This window comes from Pundamilia nyererei, unplaced genomic scaffold (assembly GCF_000239375.1).
Source record: "Pundamilia nyererei isolate P.nyererei 1_Seehausen unplaced genomic scaffold, PunNye1.0 scaffold00071, whole genome shotgun sequence".
Classification (NCBI taxonomy): domain Eukaryota; kingdom Metazoa; phylum Chordata; class Actinopteri; order Cichliformes; family Cichlidae; genus Pundamilia; species Pundamilia nyererei.
Genome location: NW_005187472.1, coordinates 1,020,159 through 1,042,790, shown reverse-complemented (window position 1 = coordinate 1,042,790; position 22,632 = coordinate 1,020,159). Strand labels below are relative to the sequence as shown.

The 22,632-nt window shown below is 41.6% G+C and overlaps 1 protein-coding gene across 13 annotated transcripts in view; it reads right to left on the bottom strand.

Annotated features, from left to right (window-relative positions):
• tns1b (tensin 1b) overlaps window positions 1–22,632 on the bottom strand; it is a 185,866-nt gene that overhangs the window by 100,499 nt on the left and 62,735 nt on the right. For all 13 annotated transcript variants that reach the window (XM_013911754.1, XM_013911760.1, XM_005736849.2 and 10 more), the window contains exon 3: window positions 8,084–8,121. In XM_013911754.1, the coding sequence (XP_013767208.1) occupies window positions 8,084–8,121 (38 nt within the window). The remainder of the gene's footprint in view (window positions 1–8,083; window positions 8,122–22,632) is intronic.

Below are 22,632 nucleotides of genomic sequence, written 5' to 3'. Positions count from 1 at the left end.
CCAAACCCTCTCTGAAGTTTTTATACTGTGTGCAAATTAGAAGATAATCCTCGGTTTTAACTCAATTTTATAAGCCTTGAGCATTACAAAGTTAAATCACATCACTGCACGTCAGTGGTTTGTGCTATTATTCGATAATAAAGTCCATTTTCAGGGGGCTAATTATATTAACCCTGATAATTTTATGTCTGAAATAATTCTGTTATTATGTGCAAACGAAAATTATTTATGCTTTCTAAAGAAAACAATTTTAGAAATGCTATGTCAGAAAAGCACTTGGGAAAATAATGACAAAGCCTTTAAATTTCACGGAGGCTCTATTAATTCTGTCCACATCTGTAGCACACAGCAGGAGGTAGCACATGTAGCAAGGACGACACTCACTTTGCATAAAATTTCAGACAATTGCCTTAAATATTTTCACGTGGGAGCAATCAGAAACTGCATACTTGCTAAAGTTCAACATGTCTTGACAAATACTGAATTGTAGTAAAAATGTTTACTTAGTCGATTATTTTCATCCTCATGATATAAAATTAAGTCAAAATCGCAATGAAATTAAACCCAGAAAACATCGCTCCTTATACAAAAAATGCACTCAAATTAGAAGCCATATGATTTATCCCATGATTGAGCTGTTGTTGTGTTCCTGCAAACGTTTGCGGTCATAAGGAGGAGAACAGAGTAGCGAGCATGTGTTGTGTCCTGTGACTGCTAATTCAATTAGCCTCAGAGCTGCTGGCTGGCTCTGCATTTGATCAGACGAGGAGCTGTTGTTTTCTTTTTGTTGTTTTTTTTTTTTTTAAAGTAGGTGCAGATACCATGACCAATACAGGAATATTTTAGTCATGAGCCCACCATTGTGTGTTTGCTCTAACTGGTTGGCGCGCTAAGTGTGTAACAATTATACAACTCTGACACGGCCTCTTCCGTTTGTTTTCTTAACAGAGGGTCAGCCCCTCTCCTACTTTAACTTCCATTTCTCACTCTCTGCACGGCCAACACAACATGCAAAATGAAGGAAGCTGTTAATGTTGTCAAAGGGGTTCAACGCAATGCTTTGAAACCTCCCCAAACTTGGACTTATGTAATGTCTTACAGCAAAAGCACAATATGTATTTTTTCCCCTTTCTTTGAATGCCTTGTTTATCCATTAGAACGAAAGCAATGCAGAACTAAGAGCATAAAGGCCTTTTCTACATCGAGGGGGTTGAGCGCCATAAGTAATATACATTTCCTGATGATGACTCAATTTATTTAAATGATCAAAGAACCTGTTATATTATGTGTCTTAACAGAAACATGAATTTATAAGAGAAATTAAAGGTGAAACTGCTACAGAGACTGTGTTACAGTCTTTGAATATGAAAAACCTTTGCTGGGGCTCAGTTGTGGTGACACATCACAGTTTCTGCCTGTGTGATAAATCAGCGCTGTGGCAATGTGTGGTATCTACAGGAAGTTACTGGAACAGTAGTCAAGGTTAATCAAGCCAAATGATCCTGACAGCTGCTGCGACTGCTGAAGCAAGCGCTGCACGAGAGAGGATGAGGCTCGAGGGCAAGAGGGAAAAAATGCAAACTAAATAAAGGCTTGTGTGTCAATAGAGACTGGCTGCAAAGACACATGGGAGCAGTGGGTCATTCTGGGATGAATCTTCTTCTTTCTGTCTTCTGGCACAGTGTGGAATAATCTGCAAAGTTTAAATCATGGATACACTGGGCTGGGGAAACAAAATGAATCAGTGACTTTAAATGAATTTGTATGTAAAGGCACTGCTGGTTTTCTCCTTTGGTCAACTTCTTCCTGAAGTAGACAGTATGAAAGATGGATCCAGGTATGCCTCCAACAGTTCAAATGTGTGTTGGGTAATAGGGGAGTCTGAATTGGCTGTAGGTGTCTAACTATATGTGAACCCTGTGATGACCCTGTCCAGGGTTTACCCCACCTCTCCTCTAAAAGACGGATGGATAGGACATAGTGGTGCTTTGAACCAAATGATACTCACTAACCAGAGTAGGTAGGATCAACCCTCTGGGGAGCGTCAACTTCATGCCAGATGTTTCTACAGCTAACAGAGTTTTCGCCTTGAACCCAAGTGTTGGACCATCACACCTTAGCCATTTCACACATGCACTGCAGCCCTGACCTTTCACTGATTCATACATTCAGACAATTAACAGACAGCGAGTGTGTGCCGATGTGCGTCGTGTCCTGCCTCCTGCTTGATCGGCACAGGCGCCACCTCATGACCATCAATCTCCAGCTGTCTGCCTCATATGTGAAAGGCCACATCTGGACAACGTCCAGAAAATCAGATCTGTACAACATCCAGACCTCATTACCTGGATTCATGGTTGAAAACAGTTCATCCATATCCATATAGAACAGATTTGTTTTGATTTATTGGGTGTGGGCTCTGAGGATTCATTAAACAACCAACCGCATAATCAAAATAACAATAATCTCAAAATCATCTAAAAAACAGAAAAAGAGGTCAACAACAGAACAAGCTATTGAATATGAATCCAGGTTTTACCGCTGAAACAAGTGCCCAGATAACTGCTAACCAGATAACTGCTCCCGAATTTCACAGTTATCGATGCAAACATTGTTCTCCAGGTGAGGAGAAGGCCAGCTGCAGACCTGACGATCTCTCTCAAAAATGCATCTCACATGTGTGGATACAGGTGTTTGGATGTGTCAAAGATTTGGAAGCGATAAATAATACAAGGTAGACTGTTTGTCTTATTTGTAGCTGCACCAAGAACTTTATATCTCCAGGTGATCTCTCAGAAATGTTAAAAATGTCGGGAAACGGTAGCTACTGACAGGCAGACTGTGCCAGAATGACTATTGAACTCAGTGGTATGTAGTAAGATCCAGAAACTTCCTGGAAAGGAGAATATTTATGTAAGAGGCTCAATTCTGCAAGTGAACCTACTGGTTTTATTATCATTGACTATTATTTCAATAGATTTATACTCTGAAATGCTCAGTAACACAATTTAAGCTTGATGAATGGGAAAGGAATCAAGTGTTAGTAATAATGTTGCAACTTTCATGAAACAAAGGGGGCAATTTGCAGCTTTTCACTTGGCAAACCTGATGAGCCGAATGAGGGCACATCCATCAGGAAGCTCCAAGCAGCAACAACAGAGCTCAAACTGCAACATGATGTGCTCAGTGAAAGGAACTAAAAGGGTCACAAACAACAAATCTGAAATAACAAAAGCACAAAGTGGAAGCGAGCCAGCACAAAGAAACGTACGAGTTCTCTCCACAGTTTCAAAGCATGCGCTCTGAGAATTTCAGGAGCTGACAAAACAAGTGCTTCATCATTTCAGAGAAGCGGAACGAAAACACCAGCAGACAGAGAGGCGGAGAGATGATACGCTCTTCCACGTTGCTCCTGATTAATGGTGGAACACGGTGGTTTCCTTCTCAAAACACGCTTGACATGCAAGGATCAGAGAAACCAAATAACTTCGACTGGACAGCTCAGCTGTATAACACAACATACACCAAATACTATATTACTATACTATAGCCACATAAATACACAGAATGGCAGGTTCCTTTATTACTATGAGCAAGGACACTGCAGTTCATTTCTGTACTATAAAGTGAAGTAGCACCTTAGAAGCAACTTCATGATTTTAAACGCAGCTTCAGAATTACCCCACACTACTAAATCATGTTAGCTCAGGTATGTTCAAAAGGTAAGGAAACAGCACAATGTTTAGTGTACATAGAGGATCTTTGCCTTTTAGTGACTACTGTCAATAGAGATACAGATTTTAAGTGAAAGCAATTCCATTCCTTGCTTGACTTCCTTTCTATAGACCTTTGTAGACTGATCATAAAGCAGCCTTATGGGGCGTCCACACAGATAGTGACTGCTGGTGATGTCCCAACAACAAGAGACCACCCAAAGCAAAGCAAGTACTGGCAGGTCAAGAGTTAATATTGTCTCAACTCAAAAAAAGTCAAAAAATTAAAGCAACTACCAATGAAAGTGAAGAATGCTGTTGATTGACATATAGTACAAAGGAGTAGTAATTACACTAGTAGATTGTCTACTAGCAACCAACCATTAGTGACAAAATAATGCACAGTGAGCGAATCTCTTCCTGTATTCATATAGGATTTGCAGGTGGCTGCTCCTTCCCAAACCTGGGTCTGCTGGAGGTCTCTTCCTGTTAAAAGAGAGTTCTTCCTCACCACTTTTTTCCAAGTCCTTGATCAGAGGGGACTTGGCGAAATGCCGGGCTTCTCTTTCTCTGTTTGTTGAGTTTATCTTACAATGTAAAGCACTTTGAGCAAACTGTTATTGTGAATTGGTGTTAAATAAACTCAAAGTTAATTAAATACTGATTGTAATTAGGGCCAGGCAATGACAAGGCTACTGTCCTTATTAGCCTATTCTTATCATTTATGTTTTTAACCAACATCCTTCTTGGATTTGACCGCTATTTTTATTTTCCTCACATTTATTTAGGGTTACAGTTTGCTCTTGAGAGAAATCTGTTGCTCTAGACCTGTCCGTGCTTGCGGATGGCTTTAAGGTATCAACACTACCTCTTTCACATCAATGTGTAATCTCCTGAGGAGTAAACACTGGGCAAACAAACCAATATTTTAATAACTACCTTGATTCAGGTAAATGAAGACTGACAGCCCTGAATTTGATCTTGATAACTCTAGTTGAGGTTAAATTCTTTCTAACTTCACACCTTCAACGTCATGTGTATTAAACCCCAGCAGAAAGTAGTCCTTACTAGGATGAAGTCTTTTTGGAAAGATGGTGTCCTGAACTGATTTTCAGCAGTGTTTTCTTGGCACAATACCCTGTAAGGTTAACTAAAAGGGAAAAATAAATATATTTTAATTAGAACTGAAGTCTGAATGCACTCATGTTGTTATTTAACTGCTGGGCAGGGTGGAAGGCATACAAGCCATGCCTTTAGACTGAAATTAGTGCCTAAGCAGTTTGAGGTTTTACCTTTCCTCAGCGCTTTCACAGCAAGTTGGCACGAAAGTCCCAGAAATCCAGCCTCTCTGTTTTTGTAAGGAAGTATATATATATTATATATACAAAGGAGACTATGCATAAAGAAGGGAGACCTGTAAATTAGCCTGAAAAATGGATAGATACCATCACTTTATGCAAACTTATTCATGTTCACTTTCAGGATCACCCTATGTGATGTTTTTGGCTCTTTCCTGTCATCACCCAGAAGCAAAATTTTACTGACAAGATTTAACACATTTTTCACATCCAGCTGTGAGTAAACAGGCATGAAGGTGGGGAGGCGTTTTGTGACCATTTGTTTGCTGCCCGGTTAAATATGGGCTGTATATTATTCTTATCTCCAGATGGAGATTTATAATTGTAACGTGTACTTACGAGAACTGTCCTACCTCTGAGTTATTTTCGAGCGCTCAGATTCCTAACATTTCAGATCATATATGGTTGACAGGTCGCAGAAAAGAGCTTTAGCTGGATTTTAAAATAAATAAGTCATAAAAATGTAGCCAGTGGTCTCGCAGGCCTGACTGAGTGCCGATAGTTATCATGCTTGACCCTGTCGCGGTCACTCCCTTGTTTTTCATCTCAGGCTTTTTAGCAAATTGCTTCCTGCCAAAGCCTTGACATTTTTAGCTGAAATGTTTAGAAAAGGAAATGCTGCTGTGATTTTTGGAGATGGAAAGTTGCAGGTTTGTATATATAGACACTGGCAGTTTGCTAGGCTTCTCCAACAAATTTGACCTCTGGCTTCCTGAAATTCAAGCGTTATCATGTACTGTGTACTTCCATTCATCACACTTTAAAAATTGCACGATCTGCAGGGAAAACAAAGGAGAAAAAGACGTAATTTCTGCAGGTTTCAGCGACACATTTCTTCTCGATAAGGCCCTTTCAAATTACTCTGGATCAAAGTACATATTATGAGGGAAGTCAGAAGCTCCAACCAACACCAATGCTTTACCAACATTAAAGTGAGAGATCTGGATCCACAGCAGAATTTAATGTTATTCTTTTTCCCTTTAGTAACATTGTGTTTTTTCCCCCGAAGCTCCAGCGCTCCACCAGGTTTCATGAAATTTAGGTTTACAGTAACCTTGCTGAAACCCTACCATCACCCCAGCTACCTACCTAGCTGTCAGTTAGACAGCTACCTGTAGATGCTAAAGATTGACTAATTTAATGATTGCTAACAGGCGCACACAGCAGAATAAATGGAAAGCTGGACAGAGGGACTGGTGTCACTCACAGGTTTGTAAAGTGTCATTTTGAAGCTTCAAGATTAGCAACTTGGATGTGTCGAATGAAGGGTGGATCTGACTTTGAAACCACATGCTCATGAGCATATTCTGGAAAATCTTCTTATAGAATAACCAGAATTTATAAAACTTAACGGCCTGTTTAATATGACCTGAAAGTATTGCCTGACACCATGAAACAACAAAGAAAGGTCTGCTTCCCATAGACTTTGATATAACTGCAAGTCATTTTTAACCACAATACTCCCTACTGGCTATTAAACAGGATGTATTAAGACTCTTCTGTAATGCTTCACTTTTCAGACCCACACACTCCCACTCTATTCTCATCTACCATTATTAACCCAAGGTTAAGAGAGAATCACACAAAAGGTTTTTAACCTCCCCCTACAAGAGGCTCAGATCCTAACTGGACATATTTGTAGTAAATTGCTTCTTTAAGCCCACTAAAAAAAGTCTAAGTCATTCATGAAGAGGTTTGAGTGCATGACAATTCATTGTCAGAATTAGAATCAGCTGTGAAATTGCCACATATTCCCATATGCACCCGTTTCCCCAACTTCATATCAGCCCAGAGTAAAACTGATTTTACACAGAAGCACTCTGAGCGCAAATAAATGTAGCACAACAACATGAGCTACAAGACTAAATAACTTTCTTGAGCAAAGCAGTCTATTACTAATGACGGAGGAATAAGAGACATTAGATTGGACCGTCTGTGACGCTTAATAAACACGAGGAAGCTGTAGGAGTGGGAGAATTTTTCTCTGACGATCCTAAATTTATTATTATATTAATCAAAAAACTGATAAAGGTCACACATTCTTTCAAACAGCAGTAAGACTATTCCATAGAGGTCACTGGCTACATTATCTATTGGGTGATGGTGGATGTGTTATATTTTAAAGGTTGTTTAGAGCTGTGGAATTAAACCTGAACCCTTGCACCTGCTCTCTCACTAGCTTTGGTGAACTAAAACTTTAAACCATCCTAAGAAACTGGCACTCTCATTTGTAAAGGTTATAATATTGAAACGCAGTCACCAGTGAGACAGGAATCACACGCAGGTCTTATAATTTCAGCCATTTTGTTTAATAACGTTCCACTGGAGACCTCCCTCACATGGTTCACCAAACCCACCGCCTCTTATTCAGCGTGGCCCGCCTGCCCTGCGCCCCTGGCATTTCCTGTGTGTAAAACAGAGTGGGCAACGCTGGCAACTAGCACCCATTTCCAATAATGGATACCAGATGAAGGGTGTGTGTTTAGGTATGTGCTGTATGTGTGCAAATCCTGCCCAAAACCCTAAATGAATGCTGTACCTTTCTAATTATCCAGCACGAACTCCAGCTTCTCTTTTTTTTCCCTCCCATTTTCTTGCTCTTTGCTTTCGCACAACATGATTAATCGAGCTCCAGCTCCACCAAGAGGTCTTTTATTTTTAGAACACGGGGACGATCTCCAAGACGCAAGAGCTCATCCAACATAAACAGATTCTGGTACAAAGAGTACTTGTTTAGACATTCTTAAGATTCTTCTGCAGAGCATAAACTCCCCCCAAACCCCACCTATCTCAACATCTGCATGTATATGTGCACATACGCACATCTTAAAGAGTAGATGGCTCCAAATAAACAGAACATTCAGCCCTTCTCATGTTCCTTCATGTGGAAAGCAATATTCACTTGATGCATGAAGGTATTACTAAATATAACATTCAAATATCAGCAAACATGACATTGCCTTCCTTTATGGGTTTTTTTTTTTATGTGTGCAAATTGTTTAGGACTCTTACCTTGACTTCACATTTCTTGTGGCATGCGATTCGGCACACTGGAAAAAGAGAAAGGAGAGAAAAACCAATTAACTCCACAGATCATAAAAAGCTTTTGAACATTATGGAGAAATTCAGACTGCGTGTTGCATTATGAGTGATGACGCTGAGCAGCTGTCAAGAAGACATGAAAAAGCAAGAGGTATATTCAAATTCCACAATGTTTGTACTGTGGTCAAAGTCAAACAGCATCTGCTGTTAGCAGGCTGATACTGCCACAGCAGCTCACACTCCCAGCAAAGGCTTAGAATTCACTGCTGTGAAGGATAACACACAGTGAGAGATCTCATCTCTGTGTCATCGGTTAAATGAACTTTTTAAAGTGTAATCATCACCAGTGCGATGATCTTTTTACTGAAGCATCTCAAAATCTACAGATGCACATCAAAACAAAGTCAGCCGGACATAATAAAGAAACCACTGTGAGAGTTTGGGCTGCAGTACTCATCGTCTCCCAGACTAAACAGCTTTCAGTGCAATGAATGAGTCAGGATGTTTCAGCCGTCTGTGCATTTGTGCGACAGGCCACCCTCCAGTTATCGATTCCTACACTGACCACACGACTGTCACATGAAGTTAAAAGATCTGATTTATCTCGAGGTCTGCAGCTGGAAAATATTAGGTTACTCATTAGTCCCAAACAACAAATGATCAGTCTTGATGCATGCTCAATTATCCAGGAAAGGAAATCCCAAAAAGTTGATTCTGTTCATCTGGACGCAGCGTTTCCAGTGGGAGAGACGTTTCGTCACTCATCCAATGACTTCTTCAGTCCCAGCTTCAGTGGTGCTGGTTTCAGTCATTGTGCAAATGTACTGTTTATAAGGTTGGGGAAACCTGCAGTCAGCTGAACTGAAGAAGTCACCTGGATGAGTGACGAAACGTTTCTCCCACTGAAAACGCTACGTCCAGATTAACAGAATCAGCTTTTTGGAGTAATTAATCAATTTTCCTGAATTTCTTGCTCCAGAATATTAATCTTAGGCACCGTTTTAAAGATCAGGGACAGATTTTCCTCCTGTTTTTGGAAACTTTCCACTTTTTGAACATTTTAATTCTCTCACCTTTTTTGCTACAATAAAAATCCACGTCTGTCTGCTTCATTCCAACCAGTACCCCAATTTTTCCTGGTTTACTCCTGGATTTTAAGACCACCTTCTAGAGATAAGCCTTGCTCTTTCTCCTAGGAACCTTCTGGGATTTTTTTTAAAGCCTCTCAAACTTTATTCAGAATACTGAATGAAACAGCCGTTATCTTTTGTGTCACACAAGAGCGTCGAAATCAGTCATATTTGTTATTTCTAGCAAGATGTCATCTTTTCTAAACATTTACTAAAACATGACTGATTGCATGAGATGTATTCAGGTGATACGAAAAAAAGAACCTCAGTTGCACTCTCTTCAAATAGCCACTGCACCAGTACAGTATATGGTTAAAGCAGATCTCGAAAATTTCATCAAAGATTAAAGAAGTTGTTTAACTATAGAATTTCTGCACAGTTTTCACAGCTCCCCTTCTGTCCTCAAGGCCTCTCTGTGGACTCCCACTGGGCCACCAATAAGGGTCAACAAGAGAGAGCAGCTGGACCAGCGGCTCATAAATTCTCAGCTTCCCTCGAAGGACAGAAAACCAAAACACGGCTCAGCGTGCCGAGGTGTAGGCTTTCCAAATAAAGGAGAAGGCTGTATGCTTTTACTGGAACGCTCTACGCCTTATGTAATGAGTTTTTCTTCCTGTCTCGAGCCACATTCTTCAAAGCAGTTGTAATATCTGTTGTGAATAGTTGTCAAGTCATTGATATGAAACTGGGAGGTGGCCAGTCCTGACATTGTGCGAGAGTCAGATTGTGTGCTTTGTATTATGTTATGGTGGCAGTGCAGTGTTTTCCTGAACCCTATACTTCCTCTACTCTTGCTTCCTAAACACTATGTTCTCTCTGATGTATACAGATTAATCATACAGGATATCCCTGAAACACTCCTTTAGTTCCACGTGGAGTTTTCTCTGCGTGACCCTCCTTCTTATAAGCTTCACTCTATGAATGTCAAGTCAATGTTCCACTGGGGCCAGCAGTTTAGTACATACAGACAACACAGAAAGACTTGATAAAATGCTAATTCTCCCAGGCTTGTGTGAAAGACATATCTTGACATTTCTTGGCCAAGTTCAACTAGTGAATGGTTTTGCACTTGCACAGGCTTAAACAAATCTGCAACATAAAAGGTAGAAAGACCAGAGGTGGAAGGTGAGACTGAGGGAAGAACCTGTTGGATGAACCCAGAAAAACCTCTAAAAGGAGGCAGCTAGTATTCGCAGCCTTGCCTTATTGGTTATTACCCAGAGCTCATGACCACAGGTGAGGGTTGGAACATACATCTGGTAGCTGGAAAAGCTTTGCCTTTTGACTTATCCCACTTTTCACCATGACAGTCTGCTACAACGCCTTCATTCCTGAAGATGCTGCACCAACCCACTGGCCCAGCTCCTTTCCATCATCGTGAATAAAATCCCAAGATACTTGAACTCAGGGGCAGCTTCTCCCCCAACATATTGGGAGAAAACTACTGTTTTCAAGCAGATAAGCTTGTGGAAACTATGAATTTAAGGAGATAAACAAGACTTTGTTGGTGCAGTGGCGCCTATTGTGTACTATTCTTCACAGCTGACTTACTCTGGTTGCCAGAAAAGCGCAGACTGAGCATTTTTCTTTTAAACAAACACACTTAGTTTAGTTAGAAGTCATCTTTTAATTTCAATATAAAAATCTATTTCAAATGTGCGTGAACAATATCTAATGTCGGTTCTAAAGCAGGTTACGCTAAAACAATGACATACTGCTAAATTTGCAGCAGGTATCTTTAATGTTGGATAAAAAAGCAGGGGTGTGAACTCTTTTCCGCCAAGATAAGTTTGAGAACCAGTGCATTTAGGAAGGTTAATGCACACGTCTCTTTTTAAGAGTTAATTTGACTGAAACTTATTTGGTTATGAAATGGTTTTGATCAAACTGTCACACAATGTTTATTTTTAAAGACTGTTATTAGCAGATGCTGTTTTCTTGTTTAAATATCAAGTTTCCGATGTGTAAATTACACGTAAATACATGCAAATGATCTTCTATCTCATCCTGTGACACATGGTGCTCTTATTGGGACTGCTGTGGCCTCTCTGATGTCAGCAGTCATGGTGTGGCTGAGTGTGTGTGTTGGTCAGTTAGCTCAGTAGGAAAACATCTGGTCTCCAGAGTGCGATCTCATGAGTCTGAGTCTCCCTCATGATGAATTACATTTTGATGTTTTATACACCCAAAAATGACATTTGTTTTTTGTTCGTTTCATTTTGTTCTCAAAAATGATCAATGAAAAAGAATATGAGAAGTTCAAGAAGGATACTGAGGAACATCATCATGGCCACCCGCACAGCTTTTCAGTAAATGTTCTGTCAGTGATTATTCGACATTGTTTTCAAGAATCTTATTTTTAAGACATGATGTGACACTACAGTTAAACATCAGACACTGACAGTAAAGCCAATGGTTATTTGCTGAGAGGCTCAAGTCATCAAGGCCAAGAACACCTGATGTTTTACCTTTAGTCTTAAATGCTTTAAAAGATGACAGCTGCCTTTGGTGCAGGCTTCTTCAGTTCTAAAACCTGATGGAGAGTCACAGTTTAGTGGAGGTGTCACCCTGGATGTGGTCCTGAAAGATGATGAACCACCCTGTAATTATGTGAGTCATTAAAGGCCACACATCCAGGGGACAAACTCCCAAACACAATTCAATTTATATAGTGCCAAATCACGACAAGAGTTGCCTCAAGGTGCTTTACATTGTAAGGTAAAGACCCTACAATAATAGAGAGGAAACGGAGAAAACCCCAAAAATCATATACAAGCACTTGGGTGACAGAAGACAAAACTCCCTTTTAACAGGAAGAAACCTCTGGCAAAACGAGGCTCAGGGAGGGGCGGCCATCTACTGCGACTGGTTGTTGTGGTCGTGGCAGACCAAAGTGACTGAACAACTCTCAGGACCACCTAAAAACAGGCCAAAACCTGAGACTCTCCATCAGTTTTGGAACTGAAGAATCCTCGTGGATGAGAGCTGAAATGTCTTCATGAATCAAAAAGAAGTCCTATTGCCTTTAGCAATGAAAAATGGCCTGGATGCGGAGAAGCTACGCAAAACTCTTTACTTTTACTTTGATGCACTTTGAAGTCCTTAATTTTGCTCAAGGTCAGAGGTCATGTTCTCTGAGCAGCAACTGTAAGGATTAAGGTACAACCTACAAGGCTTTTCAGGAGACTTTAGTTTTTCTTTCACATCTAACCCTATATTCTTTGGAATGAGAGAAAAGTTAGGGGTTTAGGAGTGGGTACTTATCAGTTTTAAAATCTATCTAGGGTTAAATTAACATACGAGAACTTTATTAACATTATTTACATCAGGTGCACAACACAGTTCAATGTGAGCTGCAAGATGATAAATGTAAGATAAAATATGTGTTCACTGGTATTTCAGTGTGCAACAAGAGTATGTCTACAAACTGAAACCTGAGAAAGTGAGAAGCTTCCTTTTTAGATCCAAAAAGTGTACTTACATCATGCAGAGGCATTTAGTTTCTATTTAAGCGCTCGCTGGACTATATTTGCACACGTGGGGGGCTTTTTTGACTTCTTAATTAGAGGCCTTCAAATCTGGGAGGCACCATGAAATCCTACCGGGATGCACAGCGCATCCCAGAAAGTTCCCAGAGTGAAACTAGAAGGGTTTGTTTCTACAGCATGACTCACATAATCTGTCAGGGAGCACCGAGATCGACTCCAGACAAAAATAATGAAACACGTTCATTTAGATGACTGTCGATTCCCGCAAAGACTGTTTTCTTAACTCACGTGGGAGCTTGTAAACCTTCTGCTTGGCTTTTGTCATGTTTACTTTCATGATCAAAATTGCTATGAATCATTATTTTCTTATAATTTATTGTTTTTTTCCCATCTAAACCACAGCAAAATCTGCTATAACTGCCCATACAATGATGTAAAACAGAGCAAAGTACTAAAATCTCAATTGCTGACACAATTTGCCCACAAAGCCCATTTAACAGAGGCTCTGCAGTTTTAAATCATGCTGTATAATCTCACCGATTTGTCATGGACTCTTAGATGTTCTTGTTCTCTGAGCAGGCTACACTGGCTTAAAAGTGCAGACTGACAATCGATTTTTGACTTTGGAAATAACAGAAACGTCATCACAGTGAGGCCCTGCAGCTGGGTCGGAGCTTTCTGTCCAATCACGTAAGCTTCTTCATCAGCTTAAGTGTTTTTCAGCATCAGCCTTTTATGGTGACGTATAGCAGATGAGAATCCTCGATGTTCGGAAACGTGCATCTGTGTAATCTCATGACAAACGGGAATGCTCATTGGATAAGAAAGCTCATGTCCATATACAACTGGAGAGATCCATGATGGCTTCTAAATGGATCTGGCGCTCTTCCCAAAGCCACAGTAAGAAAGTAAGAAGAAAAGTTTAACCAGTAAATATTTGATAAATAGCTTAAACAATGATTTAGCTAATTATTGGTGGAAAAACAATTCAGAGTGGACCTATTGTGTTTTTTGTTTTTTTTTTACTCTTAGACTCCACTAAAGTAGCTCTCCATGATTAACAGTCAAAGTAATCTTGATTTAACCTTCTCCTGGTCCTTACACTGACTCAAACAAGCTCTACTCCCTTTAAGGCCAAGCTTCACTCATTAGTATGACTAGCAAATGTGGTGCTGTTGGGATCTGCCCTTATATGGTCAATGTTGAGTCCTATACTACTGGTCTGACAAAGTTTGGAGCTAACTGGAGTCCCTTCTAGCTAAGCTGGGAAGGAAGTTGCTAGTCATAACTCACCTTCATCATTTAAAACTGATTTATTATCATCTAAAACTACACATTTTGTTTTTGAGCAGTTTTGCAGTATTTGCAGTTCAAAATAATCCTTTTCATTATATTGGACCGTGGTGCAGATGTTTTAGTGCCCTGAACACCTCCATTTAAACCAGCGTTCTCCTGATTAGAGCAGAAGGTTTGAACAACAGGTGCGAGTTCTGTGCCTATAGCAGAGGCTGTGTGCCTGACACACTCATAACAGGGATATCCAATCACAATGACCACATAAAGAGCCAGGATTAGAAAAAGCTGTCAGAATCAAAGTCTTTAGAGCAGTGCGAAGCTTGAGCGTTAGGTCACAGGTGGCATCATTTAAAATTTTGACCATGTTTAATACTTGCATCCCGCACTGTAAGAGCATATATGTGACAGAAAATAAGAAAAGCACAGCCGGATCCCTTTAACGCTCTGTAGACTCGTGTTTCAGCGCTACACATGTGATGAGCTGTGACACAAGTCGCGTGGAATGTTCTCATATGTGTGGAAACCAAACACACTTTGCTTGATAAGCATAAAAGCCATGTGCTTGTCCATCAGGACGATGTCCAGCACCGTCCCCCGTAAACAACTCTCCTGGGCCACGTGGGAAGAAGTAAGACTTCCATATTGGGTGTGAAAGCGTGGAGCCCGGAGCGCTCAGGCTGGGCTTTACCTTGTTAGGAAGTCGGTGCTTTGGAGAATAAACAGAGCAGAAATGTTCCTGCTGGAGGGAGGAGAGGAGGGATTGGAGGAAAGCAGCACGGTGATGAGGAGGGATGGAAGATGAGGAGAGAGAAGATACTGGAGAAAAAAAGACATCTGTGCAGAGGATGAGTAATAGAGCGAGGGGGTGCAACAACTGCTCATATCAATCATTGAGAAGATGAGAGGACAGCAGGGATGGAAGTCGATCAAAATGAGGAGATGATGACGAGTGTGGAACGCCGGCTGCTATCTGAGTCTGGGTCTGTGGTATGCTTTACGACGTCGGAGGGAGGGGGAGTGAAGGGTTATAAAGAGGCGGGTGATTTCCTTCCCCTGGTCCCTTGGAATGAGCGTACAGTCCCACAGGGCTGGGCTGGACCCCTTTACAACACAATCAGAGGGGCAGGGGTTGGAGAATTTCCTCTTCCTCCACCCTCCTCACTCTCACTCTCTCCATCCTTCCTTTTTTCATTTGCTTCCCATGCACAAACACGAGAGCACCAACACGTGTACATATGATGCGCTAACATACACTCTACATCACTCGTGTGTGTACACACACCAAATCCCTGAAATCAGTTTTACACCTCTTTTTACACTGTAAGCGAAGCTACAAGATAAAATGTGAAGGTGGATGGATGGGTGGGTTTATTAAAGTAAAAACAAGAATGTCTTTGTCATGCTAAATGACACGCCACTTGCCCAAGTTTGAAACATTGTGGACTGGTAGGCATTTCCAGGTCCTATTTTAACCAAACATGAGTCACGAGCCATTCATCGTGAATCTCACTGCTTGGAGGTCAGTAAACAGCCTTGTGATGCATTAACACGGCCTTAACACACGGCCTGATCCCAACGTGTCAGGGGGACAAAAATAGCAGCACTGTGTGCAGGAAAGTCTCACAGTGACAAGAAACTTTTGGGGACAAAATAATCATTTTGAAAGCTTGATGAAAAAAAAAGAATCTCGGAATCTCAATTAGGTGTTTTGTATTTACATAAACTATTCATGAACAAACTCACTTTTAAAGCTGCAGTGTTTAAAAAGAAAGGTCTCCCACAACATTACACCTTTTACTTTTTTTATATCAGGTAAAATTAAAATTGCACCACTGCATCTTCTGTGGGGTTTGTCACTCTTTATACTCCCTTACTTCATGAGAGGAGAGTATCACAGAGACATAAATTCTGAAGCTTGAAAAGAGAGCCCAAAGTAGGCTCAGGAGATCGGGTTCCCCCTCAGACCGCTCAAACATAATTATGGATTTTTTAATTGTTTATTTCTTTGGCTAAAGACATTTAAATACATTCCCCCAACCACTCAAAAAACAAAACAAAAAAAAACCAAACATGTTTTCTACCCCAGCTTCAACTCCATTTATAGGTTGTAAACACCAAGTGTGTTTGAATTGGCATCTCTGGGTGTTTTTACTTGAAAGAATGTCTACTCAGTGGTTAGAAACCCACACATGCGGTAATGTTTTTTTTCCCTGTAAACACTGAAGAGACGGGACTTTCAGTGCTTATGATGAAGATGTCTAGCAAATGCAGGTGGGATATATAACATTTAACCTGCTTAAAAATATATATTTTCTATGTAATTATGTGCAATATGTGGAGAAAAACTGCCGAATCTCGCTGTTAGTTTGAATTATTTTTTCCAAGCAATGTCATCCAAATAGCAATAAAATAGCAAAAGTAATAATACATGCTGTGTTGCATAATTAACTGCATTAAATAAACAGAATCATCCATAAGCCAACCACTCATTTTGGAGTTTGTCTTAAAAACTGAATATTGTAGACAAAACAATTATCTTGTCACAAAAGTGACTCCACAGACGACAGCATTAAATCTTCTATTGTTCCAAATGCTTGAAAACCTGCAGTAAATTTCTTAATTTCATCACCTGATCCCTGTTGCGTGGTGCAAAGAATGCTATGAATGTGTCTACACATGCACTCTGCTTGCACCAACCTGCAGTGCACTTGCTGCATTTTCTGTGTACTGTGGCATTAATGTCAGTAATTATCGGCACCCAGCCACCTCGATCCATCTTTTGACTCACACAGGGTGTCATCATTCAGCCCACATGTTTTCCCGAGCTAAAATCCCTGCCTGTGCTGGGTTTCTGCGGGTAAAGCCCCACCTTCATTCAGCTGCTCAGGGTTTCTTAACTTGGGAGATCCCCACAAACATTGCAGGGGAGTTGGATAAATCCTGAGCAAGAGTTCCCATGGACTCAGATCTGTGTCATGAGTTTGCTTCTTCCTGACAAAACAGGACTTCTGTTTGTTTACTCTTGTGTCTGGTTGTGTGTGTTTCACTGTGAGTATTAGTCTGACTTTGTTTTGTTGAAACAGCTGTTTCCCTAAAACAATGTGCAGCTATGGAGAAAAAACACAGGAAAACACTCAGGATTTAAGTTTCTGTAGAAGAATTCTGGAATTTTACAGTCTGCAGCAGATGTAGTGTGAAACAAAGACCTCTGCTGCCACCTGGTGGTTGCTGAAGTCCCTGAATCTGCCATGTTTTTCAAAACGTTGAGGTTTTTTTTTTTTTTAAATGATGGCTCATGATTAGGGAGGCGTCCAACTTTTTGTCGGACTGCACGGCGCTTTTATCAATTGTCTCACATTTTGATTGCCTCTGGTTTACAAAAGTGAACATCTGGTAAGAAATGTGTGCCTCAAAAAGTGACGTGCTGATCTGTGCATCCCTTCTGAAACCCCACAGATGAACACAAACTCTTTGCTCTTCAGTTTGTTGGGAGCTGGTTACCCTAATCATGACCCAAGGAGCCACAGTTTGTTGGAATTTTCTAAAGTGGTCCTGAGCAGCAGTGCTCCAGGCTTTCTGAAGCACTTTCAAAGGTTTGCTTGGACAATGGCACCTGATTATTTTCAGAGGAATGATCCTTTGTTGGTTAAGACTTAGGTCCCAAATTTATGCCTGACTGATTCCTAAGTCGAGGGATGAACCACTGTTATGGTTACACATAACAGACAAGTTAGCAATGAATCAATTTTAAATTGCATCTTAAGGCTTTGTTAGTAGTCCTGGTCGCGGAACACTGGACCAGCTCTTTATCCTCTCGAGGACACTTGAGGGTGCATGGGAGTTTGCCCAACCAGTCTACATGTGTTTTGTGGACTTGGAGAAGGCATTCGACCGTGTCCTCGGGGTGTCCTGTGGGAGGTGTTGCGGGAGTATGGGGTGTCTGGCCCATTGCTACGGGCCATTCGATCCCTATACAACCGTTGTAAGAGCTTGGTTCGCATTGCCGGCAATAAGTCGGACTCGTTCCCGGTAGGTGATGGGCTCCGCCAGGGCTGCCCTTTGTCTCCGGTTCTGTTCATAATTTTTATGGACAGGATTTCTAGGCGCAGCCAAGTGGCGGAGGGCTTTCGCTTTGGTGGCTTCAGAATCTCATCTCTGATTTTTGCGGATGATGTGGTTCTGTTGGCTTCATCGGGTGAAGGCCTCCAGCTCGCACTGGAACGGTTCGCAGCCGAGTGTGAAGCAGCGGGAATTAGGATCAGCACCTCCAAATCTGAGGCCATGGTTCTCAGACGGAAAAGGGTGGAGTGCCCACTCCAGGTCGGGGATGAGTTCCTGCCCCAAGTGGAGGAGTTCAAGTATCTCGGGGTCTTGTTCGCGAGTGATAGGAGAAGGGAGCCGGAGATCGACAGACGGATTGGGGCTGCAGCTGCAGTAATGCAGACGCTGCACCGGTCCGTCGTGGTGAAGAGGGAGCTGAGTGTAAAAGCGAAGCTCTCAATTTACCGGTCGATCTACGTCCCTACCCTCACCTATGGCCACGAGCTGTGGGTAGTGACCGAAAGAACGAGATCGCGGATACAAGCGGCAGAAATGAGCTTCCTCCGAAGGGTGGCTGGCCTCTCCCTTAGAGGTAGGGTGAGAAGTTCGGCCATCCGGGAGGGGCTCAGAGTAGAGCAGCTGCTGCTCCACATCGAAAGGAGCCAGTTGAGGTGGTTCGGGCATCTGACAAGGATGCCCCCTGGGCGCCTCCTGGGTGAGGTGTTCCAGGCATGTCCCACCGGGAGGAGGCCCCGGGGCAGACCCAGGACACGCTGGAGAGATTATATCTCTTGGCTGGCCTGGGAACGCCTTGGTATTCCCCCGGATAAGCTGGAGGAGGTGGCTGGGGAGAGGAGGTCTGGGCCTCTTTGCTTAGGCTGCCGCCCCCGCGACCCGGCCTCGGATAAAGCGGATGAAGACGGATGGATGGATGGATGGATGGATGGATGGCTCTGTTAGTAGCAGCCTGTCACAAAACACATGACATGTTCACATTTCTTTGGTTGCATCTACAAAGCTGAAAACTCTCATATCTCATTATGGTGTGGAGTGTGGGAGACCTAAAAAAAAAAAAACTATTTGAAATTTGTGGTTAAAATTGTGGAATCATCATTCGTCAACACTGATAAAATTGTGAACATCACATCATCAGATTTTGATCCACCATGCAATACCATCTGGAAAGCATCTGATTGGCAACAGCTTCATTTTTCAGCACAGCAATGACCCCAAACACGCTGCCAGTGCAGTAAAAGCACACCTGGATAGAAAAAAAACACACACACTGGAACACTATCAGTCAACATTATTGAAGCAGCTTGAGATCATCTTGACAGAGAACAGAACAAAAACGCAGAAACATCCAAAGAAGAGCTTTGAATGTCTTTCAAGAAGTCTGAAGAACTATTCCTGAAGACTATTTGAAATTACAATAAGATGCCTCAAAGGGTTCAGGCTGTGCTGAAAAATCAAGGTCCTCATACTAAATATTGACTTTCAAGCTTGTTAGAATTGTCTAAACCCTGTTTTTGCCTTAACACGTAATATAAGGAAATAACGGGCATCTGAAGACTTTAGAGCAGTAGTGTAAATAATGAAAAGTGTATCACGTATCACGTTCTATTCAGTTAAATTTAAAACAGCATAAACTCATCAGGGATTATTTTACCTCTTTTTACAGCCAGGCTCGCCCCCTGCTGGCTAACATAAAGAATGTCAGGGACAGATTACATTCAACTGAACAGCATCAGATACGGTTGTAATGTTTCCATCAATCCAGCTGGTGGCTCCCTGACTGCATGAACTGATTTGTAGAGTTCACCGGGGACTGGTTTGTTTCATTGTCTATTTGAACAACAAGCAATGTGCGCAGATTTCTTAGAACTGACAAGAAGCTAATCAGAGAGCAGGTGTGAGTGTTACAGAGTGTGAAGGTTTCAGAAGAAGAAACTAAATCTGTACAAAATCAACCCCGTTGTTTCTGACAGCGCAGAGAGCCCATGTGCCTGATCACTGCTCACTGAAAATCATTGTCCCATCAGTTTAGCAGATTAGTATAACGACATCTGACAGGGAGACGGTTACTTTCCATCATCTTCATCAATCTGCTCTCCTCGTTAAGCCAATGACTTCTGTCAAAGCACGGCATCCCAGCTTCGTACGGTTTGTATGCGTGCGTACATTTGATGTGAACTTGGGCACTTGCTGCACAAACTGAAGTAAGATGTTACTCTGCTGGCGAGTAATGAGCCCATTTTGACACGATGCTGTAACACATGTTTTCACAGCCTAAGAATTTCTTAGCATCAGTGTACAGCTCCACGTGCAGGCAGTTCTAGTTGTGCGTGCATGTGCGCATGTTTGCTTGATGTGTGATAAGTGTGCATACTTGATGTGTGAGACGTGTGTGCGTGTGTTTACCTTCACTGGGGTTTGCTACATACCAGCTGTGTGAGCTAAGCGGTCAAGAACAGAGCAACGATAACCTTCACTCTTGGTAACAAACACACACACGCACCTGCTATAGTAGATTTTCTCTGGTCTGTGGAGAGGACCCGTGTGCGGTCACAAAGGAGTCGCAGAGCTAGACTCTTTGCAGAAAAGTGCTTCTTATCAAACCTCCACCATTTTCTAAAAAATATTTTGGAGCTGCAGAAGTTTTATTAACTGCCTATGACTCTTCTGCCAAATTCTCAGTTGGATTTTACCTTTTAAGGGCACAATAGCAGCTCTAATGTACTACACACGAACATCTCTGTGAAAGAATATAAAAGCCAGTTCCTGCCTGCAGGCCCACCAAAACAGACGGCCTTTTTTTTTTCTTTTGTTTTGTTTTTTTAACTGGAAAATTTCTGCCCTGACCTGCGTCAACATGCTATTGTCGAAGTAACTAACACCTTGTTTCTTAGCAACTGCTGAAGAGAGAGGAAGTGGAGGTGCTCCTGCCATTACGCGACCATGTGACTGGAGAGTGTTGGTAAACAAGAGCAGAAACAGGGAGGGCGGTACTGCAGGGCGATGGGAGTGGAGGTTTTGTTCTGAACAACCATTTAACACATGTTGGGTAATCGGCTTATTCACGATCTGGAAGAGAGTCCGATGAGAACACCGAAAACAATCCTCATGTCTGTTTGGTTACATGTGCAGAAACACGGGAAGCAGGGAGGAAGCAGCTGGCCCGCCTCCATCGAAATGCAGCAAAATGTGCACAATCAGCACCTAAAGCTCATTACCGTTTGCCCAAAAACCTCTTTACACTTAAGCGGTGTTACGAGACACGCTGACACTTACATTTGTCTATTTTGTGTCCACAAGGTCTCCAGCTGACTACTTTTGTTCAGATTTCAGCACTATGCTCATCAATTCTGATTGTCTTTTGATCCTTTGACCTTCAGATTTGTTTAGCAAAGCGCACGAGATGTTTTTAGAACTAAAAACACATGTGCAGGTTTTTAAGCTGCTGACATTAGAAGGACAAAGTCATTTGTGGTTTGGGTGCAGCACAATAAGACTGCTGGACCGCCACGTCCTGCATTAGCAACATGCTTTCCTGTTAGGTGCTCGTCAGTGCTGCATAAGGACAAGATTAAACATTTTCATTAGATATGGTGGTTGTTTAGACTTTTACTGCCACGAGACGCATTTTAAAACTATGTGGGAACGATTTACAGAATGGTGTGCTCTGTTTTTGCACAAAAAGGAATGAGATCACAGATACAAGTGGCAGAAATGAGCTTCCTCCAAACAGTGTCTGTGTTTAGGAGAATCATAGCTAGGTATTCTCTTTATTGCTGTTGGGCAGACGACATAGAGGGATGGCTGCGTGGACTACCAGATTAAAGGACAGCTTTTATTGTCAAGCTATCAGACTCCTCAAAAGCAACACCTGACACTTCCAATGGATAGATGGAAATTTTATGTGCTGTACGTTTTCTGAATGAGACAATCATGCTGCCAATAAAGGTCATTTAAAAAAAGAAACCATAGGTTATAACAGCAGCTTTGTTTTCTGTAGCAGCTCAGTCTCACTTTTTATCATCTTTAAACCTGATACTGTCCCACTGTATTATGTCTATGAAGGTTCTCAGTCATCCAGGTCAATATAGTCTAAGGAGCTTGGAAGAAAGAAAGAAAGAAAGAAAAGCATCTTTTCACACAAGCGTCTGAAGACGTTTCACCTCTCATCTGAGAAGTGCCTTCAATTCTAAGGTCAAATGGTAGGGAATCGCAGATTTAATTTAAGCCCTACAGCAAATGCATACCTTGAAACTAAGCTTACCCTAATGAAATCAACAGATTATGTATTTAGATTTTACACAATGAGAATCCACTTTTCAAGTGTTTCCAAAGCCCGAGCTCTTAGCTCTCTTAAAATCAGCTGAGTGCTTCTTTAAGTCTAAATACTTTAAATGTATCTGGGTACCATATTCTGCATCCTTGTCTCGTTGCTTCTAGTTTTGGCAAAATGGGAATTTAATGAATCATATGACATGGAGACAAACGAAGGAAGAGAAAAACAGAGACTGCTAGACGTCTGCTGTCTGAGCAGACAGCTGTCTCCTGT